Below are 24,697 nucleotides of genomic sequence, written 5' to 3'. Positions count from 1 at the left end.
TGATGCACTGACTTCACTCACCTTTTTCACTTACTATGTGTTTAAACACCACTCTGTATTTAATCATTAGTTATTATTAAACTGATGACGGATGGATATTAATCTCTGGCTCTCTACCAGTGCACATCTTTTGTCCTGTCTCCCTCCCTCATACCCAACTAGCTGCCCCTCCCCTGTTGGAGGTTTCTGCTGTTAAAAGGGAGTTTTTGCTTTCCACTGTTGCCAAGTGTTTGCTCACAGGGGGTCATGTGATGGTTGAGTTTTTATTTCTCTATTATTGTTGGGCCTTTACAATAAAAAGGCGACTGTTGTGATTATAAAAGAAAATTGAACATCAAATAGTGAGCTACACCTTCCTCAGTGTTACACTGAATGATGAATGTTTTCTGCTGCTAAAAGCTGCCCTTGAATTATATAGCTAATCATATAGAGTATATATGTGAAGCACAGGATTTGATAAAAAAGGAGGTAGGATTCTGGAAAACCACTTCAGCTTGTGTTGACTCACAAGTCTGTCCTCAGATTTAATTCATAGAGCTGGCTATGCGAGTAAATCATCAGCACATGAAAACATGCGTGTCAAAGTCCACAGGCCTAAACATTACCTTGGCCTCTCTGCTGCACCAGCCTGTCATAGTAAGAGGCTACACATTAACATATTCAGCACAAAGGCTTTCTCAGCCACGGCTTTTACAACGCCAAACACACCCTGTGGATTCGGGCGCCGCTCTGTAAACACTACAGTTTCCAGACGGCAGGCAACTGGGTTCATATAATCCTTACGGCCAATCAGAAAAGAGGCAGCTAGGTGCAATACAATGCATGAGAACCTGTGGAGGAGCAGGTGCCATGGAGACCAGCTGTTCATCGGCTGAGGAAGTGAAGGTAAGGGCTGTATTTTGGCGGGCAGAGTGTATACACTCATCCCGTATGATGCTGCTGTTTTATGGCAGGCGCTCTGTTCATGGCAGTGTGTTTATGCTATCTAATCTGCGATCATTCAGGAAGACACTGGCATTAAGGAGCCTCTGAATCAACATACTGAAATTTAGCCAAGAGTAGGCACCATAAAACAGCTGAAATTTAGCAAACGCACCCCACGAGCTAACTCCACCTTGACATTTTAGGATTAAATACGACTAAACACTGCCATCAAAGCTCCTGTCTGTGCATATCCAATAAGAAAAACCCTCCCTTCTCCTTTTCCACAATGTGTTTCTCATAAGGTTGGAAGGTAAAGACACTCAATAGGTGTGGGAAGTCCTGCAGCTTTGACCCCACCTGACCTACCTGTTGATGAGCATAACCTCTGGCCTGGATGACCACCTAGTCTCTCCTTTCCTTCAAAGCAGGCCGAGAGGTGAATCTGCAAACGTGTCCCCGTAACTCCCATCTCCTCTAGAACCTCACACTCTCCTGTTCACCCGGTGCTCTGAGACTGATTGCATTTAAAACGTGAACTGGGAAAAACTGAGGAAAAGATGCTGGCAGCTGGTGATGTGTGTTGATAGGAATGCACCGGTGTTATCACTCACTGAGTTATGCAAGAGCGATCCGGTGGAAACCTTTGCCTGGTACAGTATTGGGCCTCAGCCTGCTTGTGCATAAGCTAAACACACTCAGTGGCGCTCTGGCACATACACACACAGCCGAGCAGTTCCTGCCCTGAGGATTTTCTAATTACCCTCAGTGAATGGGAGGCAGTCGGACACGCAGAGGGCCAACCGCCTGGGTTATCACACACGCTCACCCAAGACTCCCCTTTTTTCTTCCAAATATACAGTAGTATTTTTAGCTTTCATTTATGGCTTTTTTCCCCCTAAGAAGCCATGAAGTATATGGGCGGTATCCTGAGGAGAAGACTTGTTCTGGGCAATGCTGTAGGCCTTGTAGTGTAAGCTTGGCCTACAGCACTTTGCTATTTTTCCCCAAAACTCATTCACACACAGAGCTCAGGTACTACAGACACTGGCTGCTTTATCAAGCTGCTAATCCAGTTTAAAGTTTCTTTAGAGTGGCGATGTCACTCTCCATTTAAATCACAGGCTATGTACAGTCAGTCCACTTTGGACTTTAGTGGGCCAGACCAGTGATACCTCGCTTTCTGTCCATGTACAGTTTAACTACACACATTTAATCCTGAGATGTCGTAAAGTAAGACAAGTGAAATTTCGACAGTATGTCTCAGAGTGTACACATGTCAAAGAAAGTCTGCTGTAGTAAAGAAGACGAAAAGACAAGAACTTTTCTCTCATTTTGTTGCTTATATATTACTTAATTACTTTGGCGAGGTATGAATGGCCTCCCCCATGACCTTTATTGGTAGAACAAGCTTTAAAATGTATGAAAATACAGTTTAAAGTCCAAAATTTACACCCCCGCTCTACTACAAGCAGCCATCTTAAACACACCTTCAGGCAGGTATTTAAAACCATTATCTTAAATAAACTTTAATCTCGTTGGTCACCAGGACATTAAAACTGCTACTTGCCAGTCAAATCTGATAAACGCTGCTTAAAAAGATTTTAAAAAGCCAGGTTCTCCTGAGAATCATACTTGCACCGCCATCTTTGCTGTTACTAATTTCTCCCATAGATTCTTTGGGTGTCCTATCTTTCATGATGTCTCACTCCAGTCTTGCTTGAACTCGCATGCTAAATGAACGGGGAATACTGTGAAAATACCAGCTGTAACTCATGACATTAAAGGTGTGTGCTTCAAAACACGGAACAATTGTGTGTGTGTGGAGGAGGGGGGGTTCTTTGCAAATGTTATCAACCCTCAACTGTGAAAACAAGTTTTAAAGGATCCCACATTCTGGCGCCATACAAAAGTCAAACTCAGCTGCTGTCTTTCCAAAAGCTTTTTTTTTCCCTCCTCCATCTCATTCAGAGGGACCAAGTGAGGAACTCCAGGCGATGAATGCAGCGTGGTAGCAAGCTGCAGCCCCAGGCTGCAGAGCTGAATGGAGCGACAGTAAGGTGAGGAAGAGTGGTATCAAATGAACACATGAAAGAGGGAGGTTACTGGATTTAAGGCTTTTTGTCTTTGGACTGTTCAAAGGAGACAGCTGTCGACTGCACAAGGCTCAGCTCTATTCATGTGGGGGGGGGGGGGGGGGGGGGTGACCGCAGACAGACCACGCCAACATACACACACACACACACACACACACACACACACACACTTCAAAAGAAGTTGTGTGCAAATGCACGTCAACTCAGTGTTTTCAGGACAGATTCACATGTTATTATCATTTAACATGACTTCATTCAAACATAACTGCGTCTGCATCTTATTGCCTCTTAGACTGTAGTGCACAGAGCCGCTGCAGTTGGAGCACGGATAAGTGAAACTAAGGTAAATGAATGATTCTTGAACAAGTAAACAACCATTTGATGAAATCAAATCAAACCAAATCAAGCTGCCAGGGTTCCAGAAACAATAACCTCACACTAAAGGTGAAAAGCTAGAGAAAAAAAAGGTTGAGTTGTCTTTTTCAGTGGGTTTGCTGAGGCAAACAAGGGCGTGGCACCTGGAGCACCGCTGACAGCGAACAGCAACAGTGACACTAGAGGCCAAAACTACCTGTGGACACAATTTGCCTTAGTGCGCCACACTACCAGCTTTGGGGAATAGGCCCCTGCATGAGATTGGGCTGTACTGTCCCAATACACAGCACATAAAAGACAAGCAAACAGGCCAACAGCCAACTGAATAACAGGCTTCTGTGTTTATTAAACAGAGGACAGGAAGGTGAAAAAACATGAAGTTAAGGTGAAAGATTGGCTCTTTCTTTAGCATCTGAAATCAGACTCAAAAAATATCTGTCATATCTGTCCACATAATTTTCCACATTTTCCATGTTTCTTTCATGTCAGAGACCCACAGGACCTGACGGTGTTCCCTCAGGAGCGCTGCTATGTTGGGACTAAAAAGGCCCTGAACTTTAAAGCTCTATCCAACACAGTGGCTGTCTGTCTCCCTGACCTGTGCAACACATTGTGTTCAGCACAGACAGATGTCAGGTTTAAAATCTACATACACCCAGAAAATTCAGTTTAGCTTTTTAATGCTACACAGTCTACAGTGGTTCAGAACTGTTGGTGTTGCTCATAAAATGTTGCCAGACAGAAGAGTTTATTATTTTTCTGTGAAAATCGACCACCGGCTTCTAAAATCTGACATTTGGGATTATGGAAGTTGAGTTGAGTCCTCATTTATCCGGCCCCGCTAGCAGGTTGAAAGTTGAATCTATGGATTGCATCACACAGGCACACCGACATATACCTGCTAATTATACATTAAACAACACAAAATTTTTCATCAACCAAAAAAACTGAAACATAGGCTTGTGGAAAGTGCTGCTAGTGAACCCAAAAATTACTACAGGCCAGACTATTTGTTGGACAGTTACAATTAAATGCTACAAAGATCAACAACACCACACATGGCAGAAAAGCCCAGCCCTGTGACTGCTAACACTTTTAGCCACTTTCTCCATCAGAGCGCTACAGAGAGACACACAGACAGCCACACTGTCTCACATACACACACGCAGTGCTGCGAAAATATATTTGCCCCATACTGATTATTGTTAATAGGATCGTCACACTTGAATGTTTCACATCATCAACCACATTCGAATATTAGACAAAACGTGACAAGTTCATTTTGACTTTAACCTGCTGTAGAAGTAAATAGTTTTCTTAAATCATGAGTTAATTGTGATTAACCACATTGTTTTGGAAAGCCTTCAGTTTCACTAGCCACACCCGAGCCTGATTATTGCCAGACCATTGATTTGAGAAATCACTAAAATAGAACCTGTGTGACAAAGTGAAATAGGCTAAAAGATCTCTTAAAGCAACACATCATGCTACGATCTAAAGAAACTGAAGAACAGATGAAAAGCTATTTCTAAGGCTTTGTGACTAAAGTGAACCACAGTGAGAGTGTTTAACCACAAATACAAGTCCCCAAAAAAGGGGCAAATACATTTTCACCGCACTGTAGCAGCTAACCAGCATAGGAAGAAATTTGAGCACCAAGAGGACTTCCACATGTGCTCTAGGTGCTCCAAAGGCACAAGGAGAACCCATAAATTCCCCAAGCTGCCCCACTTTTAGTCTTCATACCATTTTTAGACATTTTTTTTTTAAATTTTCTTATTTTTAAAATAACCTGTATCCATATTTATTTCAGCAAAAAAGTTGGGCATTTTTACGCTGGAGCCTGTAGAGAAGTACTGGCAACGTTTATGAAAATGCACTTTTTAGATTTCCGCTTCCTTTTTCAACTTCGGCGGTTGTTGCTTTGTTCATATGACAAGTGTGGAACATACTGAGGCCTGCAGTGCAGCTGCTGAGGCCTGCAGGTGAATATCACTGGCATTTGAATAAATTCATGGATCTGCCTCCTAATCAGGTCACCCGGGGATGCGTTTAATCACTCTTTGCTTTTCTAAAACAGTGCAGTGAAACACCACCCTGCATTACCTAACTGCCGTATACCTACCTTTTAAAACCCTACCACAGATCTGGTGTATATTTATACCATGTCCTTATACAAATACTTCTGTATCTTTATTTACAAAGCCACAGATCCATATCAGTGTGCTGCACACTAAGGGCCTGATCAAATATGTCTTTAATGTAGTCAGACAAGTTTGCTCCTCGAGTTTTCAGGCACCCACCAGCATCGTAACTCATAGGAACAAAAGGAAAGCACATTGATAGTTGCTTTAAGAAATATACGCAGCTTACACAACACCACTGAAGCACACGATGATCCTGTATGTCTACACTACAGCTGTTTTTAGCGCTGATCTAGGATCAAAACTCCCCTGACTGATCCCCTGCGTGGATTTTTTGGATAAATTGTGGGGGGGTTTTCAGTTGTTGAGGAGATAAAACATGGAATAGTGAGACATTGAAAGTGAAGCGCAAAGTTTCACCAGGTGCACAGGAAATCCCAGTCTGACACTGAAAGTCAAATCACTCTCTCCTTTGCCTGAAGCAGCTTTTTCTGCTGTCTGAGCTGCGTCATCACCGTAGCGCGTCTTCGGTTGATATTTGCATCAGAGGCAAATCAGGCAGTATGTGGGAGAGCCTGGGTCCACGGGCAGAGCTGTTGCAGCTTCTGAGCCACCACATTTCATTTGGTTTTGTTTCACTGCCTGTATTTTTTTAACTAATAGAAAATGTGGGGAAAACAGCCACAAGCACAGATAAAGTAATAATATATTCCATATTATCTGCATTATATCTATCGACATTTCTTCCAACTGAATGGGCCAGCGATGGTCACGCTATAACCCCTGCTCCTCCAAAGGCTTCACTTCTATTTTCCTATGCAAATAACTTTGCATCCATGGACTGCCTGCAGGAGACAAGGCTGCTCTGTCATGTTCAGGCCTCTCTTCCTGACCTCTTTTGTTCAAATCAAACCAAGATGCAAAACTGGCTTCTGCAGCAAACATAACTAACAGGCAGCGCCCTTTGTCTGCGACAGTTTCGCACAGAGACGAGCTGCAGGGGAACTGAAAACAGCCACAACCGCTCTTTTAATGATGTGTGAAATGAATGAAAGAAAAGTGATGGGTTAGATTTTTTATTTTAGCCTGCCTTAGAAGTAAAATCGCTATGATCTGGTTTTATTTATGGTTTCTGAACAATGTGAACGCACTACAACTCACACAAGACGTATCCTGTGGGTGTCATCAGGCCTAATTAACCTGCATCATTCTTTGTTTACCCATCTGCTGTGGTGGGGGTCCCACTACATATGGACTGTATTATCCTATAAGAAGTGTAATGACCACCTTTTTTACAAATCTGCAGCAAAGGGGGACACTCTGGGCAGCAAGGAAACAGCTGGCTGACTACAATGAGGGCAAGATGGGATGGGAGGAGTTAGGGTGGGGATGCAGAAGGGGGTGGTGGGTGCACAAGTTGCGGCATGGGCACGCTATTGAAGTGTTAAGCAGTTAAGGTGTGGCAGGTAGTGTGGGGAGATGGCTATGCACTAAAATGCTGTTCAAATGGCTTTGAGGCAACTGTGGAGTTGCATCAATGATCAGTTGTACCTGGGAAACACACACGCACGCACAAAGAAACGAGCTCCTGTGTGGGGTATTGTGAGCACAAACACCGAAATTACACAAGGCTCTCGTGTGCCCAGAGAGTTGAGCCAAGCTTGGCTGGTGTTGCATCAGTGGGAATCTCATCATAGCAACAGATGCCCACAGTCAGCCTGGGAGGAAGGCGAGAACAGGAGCACAAAGGGGAAAACAAGGTGCTCACCTCCTGAAAGGAGCAGGTGCATCATTTCCATCGTGTATCAAAAAGCCTATAAAACATATTCCACATATAGTTTTCTTGGATTTTATCAGCACTTTGATAAGAATACACCCAAATCATCACAAATTGGAGCATCGGTTATCATTTACCACCAATGCACAACCGACCCCTTGCTGTTACTGAGATTGTAAAGATCATTTCTGTATCCTCAGATAATCATCTTGTGAGACATTAGCAGTAAAATAACAGGATTTCTGCTTCTTTGTTTAAAGCAAGGCATGCTGTATTAGTAACAAAGGTATTGTCTTGTTTGGGGATTTAAATGTTCCCATTAAAAGCAAAATCTGTTTGTGCGTGAACCGCCGAATGAGGGTGACACTATATGTTTATTAGCCTGTGCTACTTATTTATCATGTGTTTATTATTTATTAATTATTTGTGACCGAGAGGAGACACTGAGACTTCCAGGAAACTTTAAGTCATTGTTGTTAAAGAGAAGCTTTAATCCCGTGGGTCACAGTTATCACGATCTGTACCATTAAAACTAAATGCAGGCTCTTTCCTTTTTCCCAGGAGGACCAACTATACCGTGACAGTCAGTAAACCTGTGCAGCTCTGGAGCAGCTTCATCAGGTTTGATAAGACTAGACTAGATAAGACTAAGACTAAAACAATCCTAGAAGCCTGGATATTTTGGCCTTTGCTGCTACTACTACTATCTCTGAGCTCTTGAAACTTAGTGGGAGTGCAGCCGTGAAAAGCTTGAATCCCCCTTCAACACTGTGAAGCTATGAACTTATAAATGAACTTAATAAATTGTTTCAGGAATGCTCTGAAGCTTTCTTTGCAAATTTTGGTCAAAATGCCTCAAATTATAAGGAAAACAAGTCTATGTGTAATAATTATTTTTTAATTATCCTCCATCATTCATGAAAGGAATTTCTTTACACATAAAAGCTAAACTTTTCCCTTTTTTCATTCCCTTCCTTGTTCCTGACCATTTTCGGAGGAATGTTCATCAGTAATTAATTTCTCTATCACAACAAAGCATGCTCAATCCTTCTTATATCATCTCTCCTTGTTAAAATATCATCTACCTGGATAGAAAAGCTCACAAAACAGAACACTATCAGTCATGGATTTGCCTCCCCAGAGCCCAGACCTCGACATTATTGAAGCAGTGTGAGATCATCTCAACAGAGAACAGAACAAAAGGCAGAAACATCTAAAGAAGAGCTTTGAATGTATTGGAGAAATATTCCTGAAAACTACTTAAAGGAATGACTAGAAAGCTGACTAAGGCTGTGTTACAGAATAAACATGCTCATAACAAAAATACTGACTTTCAAGCTCGTTAGAGCTGCACAAGCACTGTTTTTACCTTATATGCTATATATAAATAAGAATTTTGCACAGCACTGTATATTTGTGCTAATACAATCCTAAAGTTTCTTCAGTGAAGAAACAGGAATGACCGACTGGGGGACGTCTGACAATAAAAACCTCATCTGCTCTGTTTTGTAGCCTGAACTTCTAGCAGAGGATCTCAGGCTACATTCAGGCTCACACCAGGTTTTGTAGGTCAGAGCTGCAGGACATTATGAGGAAAATCCCCATGTTCACTTAAATACTCTTGTTAATAAATGACAGTGTTATTCATTTTTATTGAATCGTTTTTGAGGTCTTTCTGTAGCATTTTGGACCTGTAAAGTTTCTTAACTGTTTTGTTTTGGGGGTTTTTAAAGAAGAAGTGTTACTGGTGAAAACATGCTAAATGTTTTTACAATGTATTTGAAACGATGTAAACAAAGCTGCATCTCAGGAGTCAAATTATTTGTGCCAAACGTCACTCCAAATCAGTGGCGGTCCTAGCCCGTTTGGCGCCCCGGGCGAACACTCCCTCTGGCGCCCCCCCCCCCCCCCCCCCCCCCCACCCACACACACACACACATAAAACATATTAAGGATTATACATTAACATAAAACTGTTGTCGGAACCATACTGAATTTCGCCAGAGAAACACACATATGAAGAGAGAGAGAGTATGCATTGATGCAATGTATGCAAACAGCTACCAAACAGCCATCATAATTCCTCATACAATGACAACAGGACAAATCAACAATTGACAATGACTAATTAATATTAAAATCTGTAACATATTGTATTGTTTGGAGTTTAGTCTGTTACTGTTACTATTTTTACCATTTCTTCTTGGAGCAGCTGTAATTCACATCATTTCTTTAGGGATTAATAAAGTATTTTGATTCTGATTCTGATTGTTTCAGGATGACCTGCCATTATCCAATGACACATCTGCTTACCTGCATCTTTTGCTCGTTTCTCTTCCTCTTCTTTTCTCTTTTTTCTAAACTGAGCACCTGATGGCTTTGAACTTTTCTTGTCCGTCTTGGTTTTAATTTTGCACTCCAGTATGAACACAAATCCCCCAACTCGAGAATCACCACAACATGATCTAACACACCTACACCTTAGTTCACAGATTCACTTTATTTCTGAGATTTCACACAACCCAGGATTCAAATCATGAATACATAATGGGCTTGGATTTACAACATTATGAATTAAATGTGCTCTATTTGGAAGCAGCCGGGCCCCCTCCCCTTTCGACGGGCTGTGTGTGAGACTTTAAATCATCAAACTGTAAATTATAAATTTTAAATTGTTATTGATCCCTTTACCCCTAGTCCTAAAGTGTATATTTATTTTCTTACTCTTCTTATATTTATTGTTTGTTTACTTTCTCGTCGTCTCGTCTTTCTACATACTGGACTGTATGTAGCGGAGATGACAATAAAGTTTACTTTGACTTCAGCAGCAAGCAGGCGCACCGAGGGCTCTCGCGCTCACTTTTCGTGTATAGAATTTCGAAAAAACATCGGTGCAAATTGTAAGTCTGTATCATAATGTCGGGTGTTTTCGTATTTGTTGTTTTGTTTTATTTTGCAAGTTGGTTATTAGACGCTGCTCCAGCCAGCCAGAGAATCCCCGCCGCCCCACCCTCTCCTCCCGGTGCCGCAAACAGCAGGCTCACCTCGCAAACGGAGGGCGCCCTTACTCCCAGCAAATGGGCGATAGAAAACCGATCAGTGCCTATTCCATTCCCAGTATGCGCTGGCTGATGTCGGGGCAGCATGAGTACGAGCAATTTCTTTTTTTTTTTTCTTTTTTTTTTTTGCAGATGTCCGTGATGCCGCCCCCCACCACGATGCCGCCCCGGGCAACCGCCCGTGTCGCCCATATCTAAAACCGCTACTGCTCCAAATTTGGGACGGTTCGTAGGTCTTTCACAGGCTCCAAAGATGAACTTAAAGTTGTTCACTGTGTTTGCGAGACATTTGGAGAAGGTAAAGAGAGCCCTGCTGCCGCATTTTCTTTCCCTTTATCTCCCGCTTTATTTCAGCGAGTGAGCAAAACTTGCAGGTGTGGACGTTTTAAAGTTATGTCCCAAAACAAAGCAACCGATGCAGTGCAACTTGTTGATGGGACAACAGGTGTTTAGTGACAGTGTAAACAAAGCCAGGCTGAATACTGGTTTCTTTCCCCAGTGGGCAAGTTGCATCACTAAACCTTAGCATGAAAAACTTGCAGCATCTTTTTGGTTAACTTCCATCAAAGCATCAAAACCGGACCGCGCAGAGTTCGGAGGGCAAAGCTGCCACAAAGACTGAAGAGTTGAGAGGAAGTGTTGTGCTGTGACTGCAAACACATTCTGTTTTTTTGGTGTTTGTTTTACACTTCATCAATGAAACAGGACACAGAGGAATATGTGGACTTCCTGACTCAGGGTGCCACACCTTGTAACAAACAGCTGACTCTCAGGGGATTGTAGATGTGGCAAACAGGTAAACAGTGCCGAAAACACACCTCTAAAGGAAGAGTCACACTGTGATAATGCCACAGATAAACTGTGTTTTAAAGCAGAAAAACTGACAGAAGACTGAATCATGCTAAATGCTAAAAGAGGCATAATCTGCATTTATTCCTGATCTGTCCAAAATCTGATGGAGCATCAAATAATGTTAGTCTAGAACCAAATGATGTGAGGCTGAGAGCTTTGAATCATATGACACTTCCTTCCCCGGGCTCGTTATATCAGACACGTGAAAGTGTACGCACAAACCTGTTGTGCTTTCACCTGTTCTTTTCTCTCCCCCCCCCTTCACCCCCCCCCCCCCCCACACACACACACAGTTACCAGGCAATACAGTAAACACAGTGAGTGTCTGAGCCAACCTGTAAGACAACTTAAAAACTGGAATCTGAAGCAGCGTGCGTCATGTCAACCACTGGATCCCTACTTAGTCATGTTGATACAGTTCATACACAGGTTTATGAGTTAGAAAAACCCCCGGTTATATTGATCATTAGCTTTAGCTTTTCTTCAGTAATAATGAGGGCACATTAGAATAAATAGCACATTTAAAAGAACCCAAGTCGAAGGCCTCAGTGAGTACATGACAGTTTTTATCAACTGCTTTTTAAAAATGCAGTCGAGGCATTTTAGAGCGGAAAGGGGAGTGTGTTTCCAGAGCGTGCGGGCAACAGCGCCGAGGACTCAACAGGAGAGTAGACGTTTAGCTGAGAAGGTCTGAAAAGTACCAGGAGCGATGGCATATAGAGATTTGTAGGTGAGGAGGATTTTATTGGAGATTCAGGTGGACGTGTTGCCAGGTGTGCACTCTGGCAGGTGAGTCCTGAGCATACTGCAGCCTGTTCAGGCCTCTGTTAGGGAGATCGAACAGGTGTGAATGGTGGTTTCAGCGTAATGGCCAGAGTCTGAATGGATTTGGTATATGATAACAACAGGAGGGTAGCGTACAAGAGGACATCCAGGTTGTGGATAGTTCCTCCATCTTACTGGAGCTGGAAAGATCCTTCCACATCAAGACAAATATCAGCCACTGTGTGGAGCAACCACTCGGGAGCCACAGCCAAGAGTTCAGTTTGATGTCTTAGAGGAAGTGGAGAAGAGAGGTGACTGGAGAGGCTGGTGCTGAGATACATTATCAGTATAGCTCAGTTTATGGTGGTGGATGATCTGACCTAGTGGAAGCATGTAAATTATTAAAAGGAGAGGTTCCAGCACAAATCCTTGAGGTACTCTTTGGCTGAATGGAGCAGAGGAGAAACACGAGTGTCTGCAGTTGAGTTAATGTGCCCCATGACACCGGCAGAGTGCTACACCTGCACGGTCGTTGTGGAGACATAAGTGGTCAAACTGGGAAACTGTATGAAAAGCTCCTGAAAGGTTCAGGACACAGCAGACAAATTTCAAACCCCTAAATTAATCAGTGTCTTTAATAATTAGTGTCTTTATGTAGGAGTTTTTTCTCAGACAGAACACAAGCAGCTATTTAACACTCACGAAAGCTTTAAATCCAACTATCAGTCTCCTTCTGTAACATTGTGAGCACTAATGTTGGATAGATGGTTGGATAGACCTTTAAGTATAACCTAAATACTCTAGCAAGAACTCTTCACCTCACTGGATGGATGGAAAGGAGAGAGAGCTTCAGTTAACACAGGGCACGGAAAGCAGTTTGGTGAGGAAGTGCGCCCTCTGTAGGAGCCCTGAGACATCGCCCTGTGCTTGTTGCCTTCCCGTTCCACATATAGTCTGTCTGACATAATGACATGGATATCGTGTGTGTGTGTGTGTGCGTGTGTGTGTGCGTGTGCGTGCGTGCGTGCGTGCGTGTGTGTGTGTGTGTGTTTAAACGTCAGGACAGTCATTACTCTGATTTTCCAGCTGCCACTAGATGGCGATCTCACCTCATCTCTCTGGCTTTGCTGCAGGAGATGAAACACACTAATAGCAACACGCTGGCTGCAAATGTAGGAAAATAACGAGGAGCTGGAACAGAAGCTAAAATCAGAAGGATACGAGACAGAAGAATGCACAATACACCTGAAAAATGCCAGTATAGTGATCATCATAATTAAAAGTGTGGAAAAGATGGATGGATGCCAGTTCCTTATTCACAAATATTTGAAGTATATATGTAGGGGTGGGTTTTTATAATCGATTTATCGATTAAAATCGATTCTGGCTTGGATAACGTAAAATCGATTCATTAAAATCGATTTTTTAATATAAATTTATTTTGCCCGAAATGCCAGAATCTCTGGTGAAATCTCACAAAATTTCAACAACCACCAAACAGCTAAGACAGTAAATGAGAGCAGGAACACGGATTCTGCACAAAGACTTAAACACACAGCGCGACCCGCGGATCAGAATCAGTTAGATGTCGCCTTTCTCACGGTCGGGACTGAAAGCCGACAGCGAGCTGATTCTGATCTGTCGGCGGTTCAGCGCTTTGTGTTCACGCCCTTTATGCGCTGATTCTGAAGCTGTTAGTTTGATGTCTCTCCAAACAATATTGACCGAACCAGCAGCAAAAGAATATCCAAACTATGCTTCACATAAACATCGTCATGTATTCACTCTTACTTTTACTGTTTTGCTTTGACCACAGCTCTCTCTCTCTCTCTCTCTCTCTCTGTACTGTTTTCTGCATTATTCGGTTGCTTGTTACGCACAAGTCTACCGTTGTTTACAGCGCTGTCAGCCGACGTTTTTTTTTCTTTTTCGTTTTATATACTTCCGAAAAGAAAACCTAATTTCTGCCGTTCAATACTGAACAAATTTAAACTTTTTTTTAAAATTATGCAAAATGCAAAATGCTTACGGCTGTAACTTCAGAGGTAATGTTCATATGTTGATTAATGGTTTTCTTTCGTTTTTGATGTACTGCAGAATATTTTTATAAAATCCCAGGCCAGGAAAATCACCTTCATGTTTTTCTGTGTTTTATCCTCAGCTACTTTGACACAAAGGCATCTGCTGTGATGCTCACACCTTTGATAAAGTCTTGCGTGTGTCAGCTTCCTTTTTATAGATACAAAAATATGTAAATGTACTGATCTGAATTATAATATTTCTGACTGTCAAAATTTCCCAGATTCAAATCGAATTGAATCGATTTAAATCGAATCGTGGATCTAATCGATTCGGGACCTTGTGAATCGGAATTGAATCGATTCTAGAAATCAGTGACGATACCCAGCCCTATATATATGTCTCCTAACACGTGTTTCCTGTTTATCCTGTGCTAAACATGTTTTTGTATTTTTCTTTCACCAAACTTTCCCATGATCAGAATGTAATGTGTAATGTAATGTGAGTTCACATAACAGAAAGGGCATCCCCTTTGTTTTGCCTTTATTTTCATGGCTACATCGGCATATGTTAGCTGGGGCCCTTATGCCTGCAGAAGTGCCTTAATTTCATACATTCACCAAGGTACCTTTTGTTCTATATTGCCATGATATGGGTTGTAGCTCAGGTAGAGTAGGTCAGAAGGTTGGTGGTTCAATCCCTGGCTGCTCCAGTCTGCAGGCCAAATATCTTTAGACAAGATACTAACCCTAAGTCGCTCATTAGAGTATGAATATGAGTGAAGGAGGCATTTGTATAAAGCGCTTGAGTGTCCAGGAGAGTAGAAAAGCACTATATAAGAATTGGTCCATTTACATCATAGCATCATGCTACATCTTTGTCATCTGGACACCCAGGATGTGAATCTCTTGTTCTCCATTGGATTGAAATTTGGTGACTGTGGAGGCCATCTGGGTGCAGTGAACTCACTGGTTAATGTTGAATAAACCAGTTTAAAAGGAGTTCAGTTTTGGTCTGTTACCCTGCTGAAAGCAGCCATCACCATAGGTACACTGAACATGCCGTGTTGCGCAGCCAACCTCTTTTGGTCATATACTCAGGTAGGCTGTGATATTTAAATTATGCTCAGTTGGTACTGAGAGGTAAAAAGTGAACAAGAAAAATATCCCACACACCAGGAGACTGAACCAATGATACCAGGTAGGATGCATCCATGCTTTCAAGTTGACCCTACCATCTTAATGGTAGCCAGACCAGACCAAGTCATGGGGTTAGGTTATTCACTAATCTTACTGAGCCTGTGCAAACTGTAGCCTCAGTTTTCTGTTCTTAGCTGAGAGGAGTGGTACCTTTGTGCTCTTCTGTTTGTTGTAACAAATAGGTATTTGAGTTACTGTTGGCAGAGTTTGGAGGAGAAAGGCAGTCTGGCCATTCCCCTCCAACCTCTGGCATAAACAAGGCATTTTCACCCAGAAAACTGCCGCTCGATATGTGTTGTTTGTTTACCATTCTCTGTAAACACTCAACTTGGCTGCACAGGAAAATCCCAATAGGTCAGCCGTTTCTGAAATACCAACAACCATGACACATTCAAGGTCACTAAAGTCCCCTTTCTTCCTCATTCTGATGCTCGGTTTGAACTTCACCATGTTGTCTTCACCATGTCTACGTGCATAAATGCACCGAGCTAGCTCCAAGGTTGAACAGTTGTATTTAATGAAATGGCAAGAGCGGGAATATTGGGATATATCAAGTATAAAAGATGTGATGTTAACATGTGAACAAAAAGTCAAACAAATACATATTGAGTACTGAATGATTTTATGTTGTAGTCCACCTAACTAAACTGGCCAAGCTGGTGTTTATCGTAGAGGATTAGACAAACCCAGTAACCTTTTAAAATATATATATATATATATATATATATATATATATATATATATATATATATATATATATATATATATATATATATATATATATATATATATATATATATATATATATATATATCACCTCAGCTTTGTGATGTTCAAACAAAAACAAGAAATTCGAACATCACGGCTTGATTTTTGGTCCCACTGTTCTGCCATCGTGTCCTCAGACGTCACCAAACACTGAGTCATATGCCAAAGCCTTCTGAGCCATAAGACAATTAGGACTAAGAGGAAGCACAAGGCAGTGTTTAACCAGAGACGCTGCTCAGAAACCAGACACACTAAAAGGGTTACAGCGAACACAACCTGCTCACCTGCTGTTTAGCGAAACTAAGCAGGACTTCATTGGAGGATGCAACCAGGAAAGGGATCGAGGGATCCATTATTACACACACTTTAAATATTTCAGTCTTTGAACCTTTCCAATCATCTTTGATACTGCAGTGAGTGTTCTTCCGTTTAATCCCCCCCTCCCCCTCCCCCCTCCTAAATGTAGTCAGGGAGGAAAGTGTGATTGAAATAGTTTTCCTGGTATAAAAATAGTCATTTGGAGCCTTTTCATTTCTCACAGGCTGCAAAAAATCGATTTCTTTGCTGTGTGGGTGAAAACAGGAATGAAAGTAGTGTCTGAAAATAAGCAGGTGTGCACTGATGAAGGTAAGGATTAGCAGGGAGACGAGGCAGCAACAAAAAGGGCTTCGAAAATCGAGAAAACTAACAGAATCATTCTTAACAATAACTGAGTGCAAAACTTTCCATGATTTAATCCTTTGCTTTGATGAAGAGTCCATAATGGTTCAGCTAAAGATACTGTGGGTCAGTCTGATCAAATTCATGACACAGGCCAGACTGAGACCTTGTTACAGGACATTATCATCTCTGTTGATGACACTTTAACCTGGAAATGTGTTGCTCATAAACATTCATTATCCTGAAAATAAGACCTTTAAATTGAACTCAAATTGTATTGTTGACCTATTTTTAGATACGCCAATTTATTTCCTGCATGTAACTACAAAGATACCCCTGCTATTTCTTGATTTCATCTATATTAAAATAATAAAACATGAAATAAAAAATAAAACAGATAACACCATGGGTGTTATCAAGGTATCATTCGTTCAAGGTATCCACTCTGTTACTATAACAGGATTTTCAGTAACAGGAAAGAGATTTTACCACAAAGAAAGATTATTAACACGTTATTAATCAAATTTTCACTATTATAAAAAGGAAGTGTGATGTACTGTAGGAAGGTTTTACAGGGTTTGTGTTACTCTAGCGTGAGATCGCTGAATTATCTGGATAAAAATGGACCAAGCATTTCATAAATGACTATATACAGAGAAGATCAGTATTCCTAATGTGGAGCCCTGGAGAACTCCTTCAGATTAGGGAGAAAAAAAACTATTTGAAAACAAATCTAAAGCATTCCTGTCAATACTGTGAAGGCTATTCACCAGTGTCAAAGGGCACATAATAATAATCAGCATCATCATTTGTTTTTTATATAGGCAGCTGAAATTGAGCTACATGTTTGGAGATATGACAGGTGTAAATCGTGGGACTGTCCTCGGGGTGCAATTTCACATCTTTGTACTGTGAGAGGAAACCCAGACAAAAAAGTTCTACCCATACACACGGTTCAAACCCAAAACCGCTTTGCTGTCAGGGGATAGTGCTAAGAACTGCACCATTGATCAATCCGAAGGACAAAGTGATGATGCTATATAATAATTTGAATACATGTACAATGTTCCTGAAGAAGTCATTTGTTTTTTTAATCACAAACATGTGATCAAAAACTTTTTTCAGAGTACTTCTTATCCAACAATGTGAGTTTACACTACGGCTAGCACAGCGGTGCAGCGATTAGCATCATCACCTCACAGCAAGAAGGTCCTGGTTCAAATCCTGGCTGGATTTGACTTTCTCCCACATTTCAAAGACATGCATGGGGTTAGGTTACCTGGTCAAGTCATCTTTATTTATATAGCACATTGAAAAGACATCAAGCGTCGGCCAAAGTGCTGAACAGAGGAATATAATAAAAATAATTAAAATAGCTAAAAACATTATCGAAACATTTGTAAGACATCCATATATGTTTGTAAAAAATAGTGGTGACTATAAACTCAGGTATGCACAGCTGGGATAGAGTCAAGCCTCCATCCATGAGAAGAACCGACAGATATCTGGTCAGCTGAGAGGTTTCCTTTGTTAAAAACAGCATTTTGTCACATTACTTTGAACAAGACGTGTCCATATGACTGGACACATTATTCTACAAATAAAATTTCGACAAACATGCAGCTTGATCTGAATTTGAAAGAATGAGTTACCTTTTAAATCTAAAATATAATTAATACGTTAACCATTCATTCACAGAGGTTAGCATCTGATTCTGTTGCTGCTGACACTTGATTTCTGCAAGCATGCTTCAAGTCAATGGGAAAATGCAGCACACTCAACTGAGGTAAGGAAATATCATTGTTTAAATTAAGAAATGAAGCATAGGAGAAGCCCAAGTCCTTAGAAAACAGTTCCATATTTATTGCAAAATATTTTTGTACAGAATACAACTGAAAAAACATCAACAGAGGAGGAATGGACAGTAAGGCCAACATCAGAACTCCAAGAGCTGAAATGTACAAACACCAATAGTAACAACTGCTGCTTTAATATAATTTTTATACATAAATTGTTTCCCGCCCTCACAGCGACCTCCTTAAAAAAACAAAAACAAACAAAAAACCACAAACATCTTCCCCTTTTTTTCTAGAACATTATTGCCTTTGCCTGTAAACCCATCACCTTAAAACACCAACAATCCTTAAAATGCTGAAATTTCTGTAAGAAACGTGTCCCTTGATTGACAATGTCTCACAAAATATAAATATATATATATACTTGTAAAAAGCTCCAAACGATATGGGACTGATAATATTTCAGAAGTGTGTAACATCACGTTTCTTTGAGAACACGAGGAGGTTCAAAACAGTAAGCTAAAGTTAAAAGGCTAACACCATTAGCTCAGCTGCTAACATCAGTAACAGAGTGTGCTGTGATAATATTTCTGATCCTAACCTAAAAAAAACATGAAAATTAGCTCTTTTTTTTTAGTTCACTTCACACTGCTGGAATAACTGAACCCTCGCTTGAGCTTAGAGGGGTTTAGCATAGTGCGTCTAGGTAATTTCGGGCGTGCATGCCCATGCACATCCTCATGCGATTTGGCACTGATAAAAAAAAAAAAAATTCTTTCCTCAAAGCAAATCTTGTGGTACCCCTTGGTTTCTCCAGCTCCTTCTCTGTCACCTTTTTTTTTTCTTTATACATAAGAAAGGCAGAGTGAGACCGGATATACCCCCTCCCAAAAAAAACATTCAAATGTACATCTTTTTAACATTGCCTCTCCCAAAATTTGGGATCTAATGAAGAAAAAAAAGTGTCTCTGGAAGTTTATGTCCGAAAATAAAAATTAAATTAAGATTTATACATATATACATATATATATATACATATATATATATACATATACATATATACATATACATATACACATATATATATACACACATATATATACACACATATATATACACACATATATATACATATATATATACACACATATATATATATATATATATATATATATACATACATATACATACATATATATATACACACATACACACATATATACATACATATATATATACACACATACACACATATATATATATATATATATATATATATATATATATATATATATATATATATATATATATATATATATATATATATATATATATATATATATATATATATATATATATCTGCATAAGCCCTTCAAGTTAACACACCAAGAACAGATATCAGGATGATATACAATCCAGAACTCCAGAGGAGAAAGGGAGGCTTTCTTCTGAAAAGACTGGACTACAAAGGTGGACGTGGAAGGAAATACACGAGTGACACGACTAAGCAATGTTTTTGCCCTTCTGATTCTAGATCTTACAATACATCTGGTGGGTTTGGTAACAAAATAGCCGTTAAAGTGTGTGCTCGCTGGGTTCTCTGCACCAGCCGTGTGACAGACAGACCGAGTGGTCGCCACACACAAAGTGAAACACAGAAATGAAGCCGACTGGTTCTTCTGGGAAGCTTGGTGGACTTTTTTTTTCCCTTGTATTTTCAGAGGAACACATCAGCTTTGTTGCAAACATTCGTTTAACTAATGAGAATGAAACTGTGACTTTAGACAAAGTGTTTCTACTTCAGTTCTTAGTCAGTATGCCCAACTCTCCAACCTTTCCTTTCAGTAACCTGTTGCTTTATAATGCTGTGTATCTGTATCTGTGTGTGTGGTGTGTGTGTCTGAGAGTCTGTGTGTGTGTGTGTGTGTGTGTGTGTGTGTGTGTGTGTGTGTGTGTGTGTGTGTGTGTGCGTCTGGGGGTGGCTCTTTAATTCTGTATGGATATTCCAAGTGCTTTCAATGATTTGATACCCTGAGTAGAGGACATAGGCTTGGGGGTGAACTTCAGTAGAAACCAAAAACCTTTTGGCCGAAAAAGGACATTACTAAGTAATACCACCTTTCACACATAAATACACACCTGTACTCGTAGGTACGTTAAAAACCACAAATGTAAGTAGAGAGAAAGAAAACGACAACAAATCACCCATGACGACACGGTCCTTTTCAGCTTTGCAATATGCATATGTTCATGCATATACAGTGTGTATTTCCCCTTGCATACAGACAATTGGTTGGGGATTATATAGAGAGCCTTTAGTTATACCAACTCCCTCTGCAGAGACTAACACTGATTATTAAGAGACTGATACAAATGAGAGCAAACATAATTCACAGGACAGGCTGAGGAGCAAGATGAGAAGTGATTTTTGCGCAGCCTTGTAAACAGATGTGGCCAGAGAGCCAGAGAGGATGATGGGACAAACATCCACTTAAAGCAGCAAAGAGAGGACAGATTACACGAGGCAGAGGCTGGGTGGGAGTGAGGAAAAGAAGTAGTGAGTGAAGGGGAGGGGCGTTTTTTACCCTCCCAGCTTGCCAATCAAAGCAGCGGCGGCGTCTTGTGACTTTGACTGTTGGACTCAGCTAAACATCTGTCCTGGAGCTGAAAATCGAATTAAATTAATAAACACGTTCCTGCCTGGGCTGCTCAATGAAAGCTACTCCGAACACAAGGTGGCCTCTCAGTGATTTAATACAGCATCTGATAGTCAAGCAGCCTGTGGGCTGATCCAAGGGGATGGTTGGGGTTACTGGGGGTGTCCAAAATAACAGCTGCCCACTGCCCACCCCCAGCCTCGCTTCTCTCCGATGCCCCCCTCCACTATTCTCTGGACTGAGCGGAGAGAGAAGCTCAGACAAACAGCTGGATCCGCTCGCGGATGGTCTGCCGGCAGATTGGGCAGGTCTTAAGCGCGGCGCTGCAGTCGATGCAGGAGGCGTGCCCGCACTGGAAGACCAGCTTGATGTGGTTGTCGATGCAGATGGGACAGGTCATCCTCTCCTCCATCTGACGGTAGCGGGACTGCAGTTGTTCGAGCAGGTTGTGCTGCTCTGAGTTCTCGGTGCCGGGGCTGCAGTCCACCTCCGTTTGGTCTGTGGAGGGAGGTCATCGTTATTAAACGAGTTCATTTTATGCAGACTGTGCAGTGCTGTGCAAGATGAGACCGTCCTGCTGCGTTAATGGCTCAAAGATAATAAGGTTAACACGGAGACAGCAGTGTCCAGAACACACAGCTGCTTTCATTTATCATTCAAGGCTGCATCTGAGTAACCAGAGAGCACCACGAATACGGAGACGTCGTCTTTAGGACATCATAAATGATTAAATAATCTCATGAATAAATATTAAGATAACAAGAAACATTTAAGGCTTAAGATTTCGGACAGTAAAGCAGCTAGAACTTACCTTGCCTAATTTTCTTGGTGATTGTGACCTGGCATTTGATGCACTTCTTCATGCGATGGGCACATTCTGTTTAGACAAGCACCGCATTAGCCAAGGATCAATTAGACTCAAAAGTCTATTTTTATCTGTATCAATAACAATACTGTTTGACATTCAATAATGAAAGTAGAGCAAACAACAGAGAGAGAACAGCCCACCTTCACAGGCCACACTGTGCTGGCAGGGGCAGAAGAGAACCAGAAGAGCCAGCTCGGAGCAGATGAGGCATTCGCTGGGCCCGGGCGGCGTTGGTAGAACCAGGTTGGTCATGGTGTTGGGAGTCGTGTGGACCCGCCGCAGGCTGGCGCTGCTCAGGCCCTGTCCGCATGTGATGGCCTGCAGGCGTTGCAACCTGACACACAACACACAGCTATAACGCCCCACTAAACCAAGGCTTCCTTTTTTAACCTCAGCTGACTCCCACACACCAGCGCTTATTCCTTAGCAACTGTTTTCTGTTTGTCTTTAAAGTCCTGGTTCATTTCAATGAAAAATAGCACATAAGAGTGTAAATATGACCGTCAGAATGTTTTATGAACTATGCATCATAAAAATATCAGCCACCACTTCGTGTACTTCAACCCTAATTTTGCAAACGGCTACCTGTGCTTCTCAGAGAAGCTCTTGATGAGCTGCAGCATGGTGCTGTCTGCCACCAAGTCCAGAGGACTCTTGCCCTTGTGGTTGGCGTAGCTGATGTCAGCACCTTCCATCGCTAGAAAACAGGCGACAGCTGTGCCTACACTCAGCTCCGTACTCCCCAGAAGACCTGTCGTGTTCAGCTGTGGACAGAGAAGATAAGGGTAGGGAGAGAAATTTTAGACCGTTTTAGAGACGTACTCTTTAAAAACCTAACAGCTGATCCGAACAGTGAGAGCTGAGAACAACTTAAAAACCTCCAGGAGCTGAATTTAAGCAACACCAGGTAACTGAAGTAAAAACAGTGCAACCCAGCTAAGGCTGATATATAATTGCACTCCTAATCAGCACAGAAGAACTCCTAATAACTCATCTGCTGACAGTGGCCAAAACAGCCTTGAGCACTTAAGTCTAGCCACCTTCATGGCTGTGTATGTGTGTGTATTAGTGTGCGCTTGGCAGGTGTCCAGGATGCTGAGAGGAGCTGCAGTGTTTGCGGTCATGTATACTAGAAAGGACGTTCTTCTTCACTGGTGCAATGATACCAACACGAACTGATGGAACAGCAATTAAAGTGCTGCTCAAAGCAAAGAGTCAAGGTCTGTGTAAAATGAATATTAGGCTACTTCTCGTGAGTAAAAGATTCAGCCAAGTATCAAACAACAGATAAACAAAGTTAGCATCTATCTAATTACCGGAACCTCTCTTTTCCCAGTGTAGGAATACGTGGAAATCATGTGACCTAAATCCATCTATTTCCCATTTTGATGATGTCAGAGTGGTCCTAACGGCTCAGCAAAGCATGTTTGTATTAACAATGTACAATTTCAAATAACTACAAGTAGTAGAATTAGCCGTTCTTTGCACTAATACTCAGGTCTATCTTTGCCAAATGCATACTGTAACACTGGATGCACTTCTCTCATTTATTACAAAGTCTCTGCCAGTATTTTCTTTTAAAGCCACAGAACGAGATTAGAGTCAAAGACACAGTCATCATACAAAATCCTAAATGTTGAGGACTTATTGTTCACATGTCTATAGCTTCACTGGGCATGCAGCCCCTGCTTTAAACTATATATGGTATCATTTCACTGAACTCCTGATTACTTTGTCCGCAGTTAACCCCACTCTTCTGCCATGTTTATACAACCTGCCAAAGTCCTTACTCCTTATTTAACGCCGTCTTTAAGGTCATGCCACCTGAGTCCTTCCAACTTCTTCTCACACTCATCCTGCTGTTTACCTGGTAAAGTCAACTAACTCTCTTACACTAAATTAACCCCCAGAACTAAAGGTAAATAGTGTAACACTTATTCATTTATGTTCATCATTTTATCCTCGACCCTTATTAGCCTTTATTTACCCTACTATGAGCCTGCACTTACACTCTAAAGCCCACAATAATCTTTCTCCAGCTCTAAAGTAATGTTCTGATCGCCATTTACTCTCTTATCCAGTCTATATTTACATCTCTTAGTAGTCTTAGTAACCTTGTCTTTGTCCTTTATTTAGCTTGTTGCCATGTTTTATTTAGCCACCATTTCATCCTGTCAAACAGCATCTTTTCTCTTGCTCTCTTTTCCTTTGATCCACTTCCAGCAACACCAAGAATTCAACAGTAGAGGATCTGTTAAATGTTTTAAATCTATCCCATCATAACGGGAATCGCAAAAGTTAAAAAGTGGTGAACTTTGGTGTAGCAGTAAAGCAGTTTCATCAAACCAGGCGCTCCCCTCGAAGGAATCTTTTAAAAATGAAAAGAACAAATTTAACAACATGCCACCTCCCCCTCCCCGTCAGTTCTCACCCTGCAGTACAGAGACGTGGAGGAACATCCGTCGCTGCTCTCCTCGCTGCTGCTGGTACCTACGGATGGGCTGAGCATAACGTTGGCCAGCTGCGGGCGCAAGAGAGCCACGTGCATGGCCGTGTCACCGTCCTCGTCCTCCATGTTGACGTCGGCGCCCTCGTCCACCAGCAGCTGCACCAACTCTGTGTGGCCCTGCGTCACTGCCAGCTGAAGCGGCGTCTGGTTTCGGTTGTTTCGGATGTTGATGTCACAGCGCCCCTGTAGAAGAAGAGCAAAAAGAAATACGTTTTTTTTAGTTTTACAACAA

At 41.6% G+C, this 24,697-nt stretch overlaps 1 protein-coding gene across 7 annotated transcripts in view; it reads right to left on the bottom strand.

Moving 5' to 3' along the window:
- Positions 1–20,305: 20,305 nt before the first annotated feature.
- Positions 20,306–24,697, bottom strand: part of mib2 (MIB E3 ubiquitin protein ligase 2) — a 37,393-nt gene continuing 33,001 nt past the window's right edge. For all 7 annotated transcript variants that reach the window (XM_085147330.1, XM_085147329.1, XM_085147327.1 and 4 more), the window contains 5 exons: positions 24,388–24,648; positions 22,542–22,720; positions 22,097–22,290; positions 21,900–21,965; positions 20,306–21,586 (listed from right to left, as the gene is read on the bottom strand). In XM_085147330.1, the coding sequence (XP_085003456.1) occupies positions 21,345–21,586; positions 21,900–21,965; positions 22,097–22,290; positions 22,542–22,720; positions 24,388–24,648 (942 nt within the window). In that variant the 3' untranslated portion in view covers positions 20,306–21,344. The remainder of the gene's footprint in view (positions 21,587–21,899; positions 21,966–22,096; positions 22,291–22,541; positions 22,721–24,387; positions 24,649–24,697) is intronic.

The sequence above is a fragment of the Neolamprologus multifasciatus genome, chromosome 20 (genome assembly GCF_963576455.1).
Source record: "Neolamprologus multifasciatus chromosome 20, fNeoMul1.2, whole genome shotgun sequence".
NCBI classification, from domain to species: Eukaryota; Metazoa; Chordata; class Actinopteri; order Cichliformes; family Cichlidae; genus Neolamprologus; species Neolamprologus multifasciatus.
Note: the sequence above shows the minus strand (reverse complement) of the source record. Positions and strands in the feature narration are given on the sequence as shown.